At 32.1% G+C, this 4,600-nt stretch overlaps 1 protein-coding gene across 1 annotated transcript; it reads right to left on the reverse strand.

Annotated features, from left to right (window-relative positions):
• Positions 1-530: 530 nt before the first annotated feature.
• On the reverse strand, positions 531-2,930 carry LOC139510498 (uncharacterized). The gene is made up of 3 exons (XM_071297073.1): positions 2,638-2,930; positions 1,770-1,913; positions 531-929 (listed from the first exon to the last, which is right to left on the reverse strand). The coding sequence occupies exons 1-3, from the start codon at positions 2,858-2,860 to the stop codon at positions 733-735; spliced, it is 564 nt and encodes a 187-aa protein (XP_071153174.1). The 5' UTR covers positions 2,861-2,930; the 3' UTR covers positions 531-732.
• Positions 2,931-4,600: the final 1,670 nt, after the last annotated feature.

The following is a 4,600-nucleotide window of genomic DNA, read 5'->3' on the forward strand; positions in this document are numbered from 1 at the left end:
AACATCTCAGAGTCACGTGCATATTCAGATTTTAATAAAATCATATCATTTACTAGACGAACTATCCTTAACTGCAAGGTTAAATATTGCGTCATTTTGTGAGCCAGATATCTCATCGGTACACGATAAAGCTTTATTTGAGCTGGATGAAGATTTAACACTAAGCGCATTTTTCAAATCGTCTCCAAATTCCCCGACTGAGGTTAAATAAAATGCATAACAATCATTTCCAAGTTTACTTTCACCCGAATCTCCCGTTAATTTTCTAGGACAAAATCTTTTCTTTAATATTACATTTGGATATGGAAAATTCTGTTGACGTTTCACGACTTCAAAAAGTTCATGTCTAACTGTTTGATGATTTGCAGTTTTGTATTAATTCTTAAATGAAAGTGTTTATGTTATTTTACCTTGTATTGTTGTCCAATCTTAAATAGGAAAAACTAATGTGGTCTTTGTTTTTTTTATAACCGAAAGTAATCATGTTCCAGCTGCTAATTAGGGCATAAAAAATATTGAAACAATACAGATTTGATTTTGAAGCTCAATATTGTAATTAGCATGTTACAACAGTTATACACAAGTCAATACCAAAATTGCACCTGAAGTATACACAAAACGATATAATTATTGAAACAATCTGCTTGACTTTTGTTGTAAGTAAATGACTTGCTATGCAAAATGCATTCCAACATTAATTTTGCGTCATATTGCATTGAGTTAATTTTAATTTTAATCATTCCTAGTGTTCATTACTCCAATAGATACAAATATGGCCGCTTTTATGAACGTCACGCCAGCAGCTATCCCAATATACCACCCCCAATTTAAATAATCAGTGCCTATTTCCAATCTTGTTTTCCCAGTAGGTAACAGTAGGTCTGTCATCCTTACAGCAAAAACAGAAACTCCTATTACAATCATGATAGCTAAAAATAGAAACAAAAGTGAAAGGATATATCATGAAATATAGATACAATAGTTGGTTCGTAAAATAGAAACTATGAAGCCCTAGAGTAAAAAGCAGTATTATAGTTTTTTGATAATTTGATTAAAAAAAAATAATCGCTGAATCAACTTTTTAAAGCATCGTCAATGTGAATGACATCGTTTTTTTGTTCCACAATTCTTTGTCCTTATTTGAAAATATATATATATTTTATATTTTACTTTTTACCGTAAATCAATCAAGAAGTATCAATTGGTCCACGCATAATATTTGAATATAAAAAAGGCCAACGAATTATGTTTGGCAACATTGAATCAACAACCAAAATCGTATAAGTCGTATATTTCTATAGGAAGAAGACTGTGGAAAGTAAAAACTAAATCCAACATAGATATTCTGCTTCAAATTTTGTACAAATGACTCATTGATGAGACACGAATTTTAAACTCCATGTTTTGAATTTTTTCGAAAAACTAAAGATGTTCTAACCCCAGGGATATATAACCTTAGCCGTATTTGGCACAACTTTTTGGAATATTGAATCCTCAATGCTCTTCAACTTTGTACTTGTTTGTCTTTATGACTTTTTTGATATGAGCGGCACTGATGAGTCATATGTAAACGAAGCGCGCGTCTGGCGTACTAAATTATAATCCTAGTACCTTTGATAAATATTTGACGATCTACTTATAGTTAAAACATTTGATACATTGGGAAAAGGTATATAATGGCTTTTTGTGCAAATATTTTGCAACAACAAAAATCTATTCCTTTTATACCAACTTGTCAGATCAAAATGAACCAGTAATGTATTCCTTACCTGCAGCAAAGGCTGAAACCATAGCAAGCAGGCCCAATGCCTTGTTCTGAAAACTTGAGCAGTTCTTTAAGTATAATGATACCATAGCAACTACTGCAAAAATAAGTCCTAGGATAGCACAAGCCTGTGTGGCCTTAAACCAATCTTAAATGAAAAAAAAACAAAAAAACATCTCTTTGGAAGTATATGTCAATTCTACATGCATTCAAATAAGGACTATTCTCTTTATTCACTTAAAGTCTTTCTAAAACATGAAGCAATCAAAATTTAGTCATAAGCTTGCACACTGCCAACCTTTTTTTCTATAAAAATGACGTAATGTCAATTTTCTAAATGTATAGCTTTTATCAAATTTTTACTTACAAAACTTGTTCATATATATATACAAATATAGGGTGCGGGAGTTTCTCGCTACACTGAAAACCCATTGGTGGCCTTCAGCTGTTGTCTGCTCTATGGTCGGGTTGTGGTCGCTTTTGCACATTTCCCATTTCCACTCTCAATTTTATTTTATATATATCATATCCGTACATTCACTTTAATGGTATGAAAAACGAAAATAGCACTGATTTAAATTGTTGCTGTTTTTCACGGTTTTCTAAAAGCACTCTAAAACTATCTTAAACTCGCACACTACCGGAAGGGTAGCATGTAACCTTACTGTTGCCAAGATTAATCAATAGGAACATAGGAACAATTTAAAAGAAGTTGCTAGATCCATCCCTGAAGCAGTCTTATATATAATGTACCTGGATTTGCCACCCCTACTCTAAAGAAGACGGAATAAAAAATATCAACTTTCAAGCGTGAAATGCAGACACGTGCCAATTCATGCAAATTTCTTTCAATAATACAATACATTCATTACCTGGGTTGTCGCTCATATCCGACGAACATTCCGGTTTTGCATTGTTTAGTGCAAAACAAAATCTCCACAGACCTAAATGTATATCAACAGATTGAATTAGAGACGAAACTTTAATCTTAATCCAATATGGTGATGCCAGAGAAATCAGCTGAAACAAACACCCAATAGGAAGTGTTATCATAGGAATTCTGAATCCAAAATGAATTTGTCTGTATCTATCCATGATTTTCAATGTTTTGACTCAAAGCAATTTCCTAAAAAAAATGATTTCTACTGCAGCTAAATGAACATAAATGAATGAACTTTGATGTGTTATACATTACAAAGGTATAAAGATAAGTGGGAAACCACATTTATGATAATTTCTGAAAATTAAGCTAAAGGTCACGCAAAATCATTTTCTGGTTCGTTTGTCTAACATAAATTCTAAATCTAAACAACTATTAGATTAACTTCTTTTTACCAAATCCTTTCTCCTTTTTTTTGCTTTTAAATTCATGACTTTAACAAAAACTTGAAATTAAGCTGAATTTTTAGAAAGATATATAAAATAAAAGTATTGCTGGCAATCTCAAATTTATCACAGAAAATTAATCGAAAACGAACAATCTAAAACTTGTGGCCTTACAACAAATCTTTTGACATTATATTATATCTTCACGTGACATAGAGAAGATTAAAAATGATAATTAATTTTTCTAGGTGACCGAAATTTAATAAGACAACATTTTAGAGGTGCACACTCTGTTATCTATTTGCTAGAGCCACAATCACACATTAAACCCTAATTTTTATATTGATGGAAGAATTAAAGATCATTTACTAAAGGTTATAAGTAATTTGTGGTAACGAAATCCCTGACTTATTGACTTGAATCATTACCGTTTAGTCTGTTTTTTGGTAATTTTTTGGTAATATGCATTTGATGTGCCTCTGCACTTATACATCCCGTCATTGTGTTATTGTTCTATGATAATTCTGTATTTTGGTCTTTCAGTTTTGCTAATGTGCCTTGTCTTTATGCCTTTTTGTATTTACATATGAAGTGTCTCTGTACTTATACATTTTGTCATGGTGTTATTGTCATTGATAATTTTGTATATTGTCTTTCATTTTTGCTAATGTGCCTTTTCTATATATCTTTTTATGTTTTTTTGATACATATGTCGTAGCTCTGTACTTTTTCATCCAGTCATTGTGTTATTGTGGTATTGTAATATTTTGTATTCTTGTCTGCAATTTTTGCTAATGTACTTTTGATCCACTATTTTCTATGTAATAAAATGATGTGTTTTAGCATTTGATTTTGCCATTTGGTTAAATACTCTCTGTTTTGAATTTTCTTCGGAGTTTAGTATTTTTGTGGTTTTACTTTGTTCATAACGAAGTAATTTAATTTTGGATGTAACGTGTCTTCTGATTGGCTGACGTTATTTTGTTATAAGTCCATAGACATAATTTAGTCATGTGACCGTGACGTCATCAACGTTTTTCGTGGTTTTCTACGGTTTAAAATGAAATTTAGGATTAAAAGAGGGACGAAAGATACCAAAGGGACAGTCAAACTCATAAATCTAAAACAAACTGACAACGCCATGGCTAAAAATGAAAAAGACAAACAGAAAAACAATAGTACACATGACACAACATAGAAAACTAAAGAATAAACAACACGAACCCCACCAAAAACTAGGGGTGATCTCAGGTGCTCCGGAAGGGTAAGCAGATCCTGCTCCGCATGTGGCACCCGTCGTGTTGCTTATGTGATTACAAATCCGGTAAATAGTTTAATTCGGTAGGTCACATTCATGAAAGGGAAGGGGATTGTAGTTACGACGTAAGGAACATATCCGATATCATTTGTGAAACGGTTATTCCATAACAGTCAACCAACTCGTGATGGCGTCCGTAAAATTTACGAAGGGATGATTTCAACTTCACCATTTGGAACTCTTGGTTTAAT

Source organism: Mytilus edulis, chromosome 2 (assembly GCF_963676685.1).
Source record: "Mytilus edulis chromosome 2, xbMytEdul2.2, whole genome shotgun sequence".
Classification (NCBI taxonomy): Eukaryota; Metazoa; Mollusca; class Bivalvia; order Mytilida; family Mytilidae; genus Mytilus; species Mytilus edulis.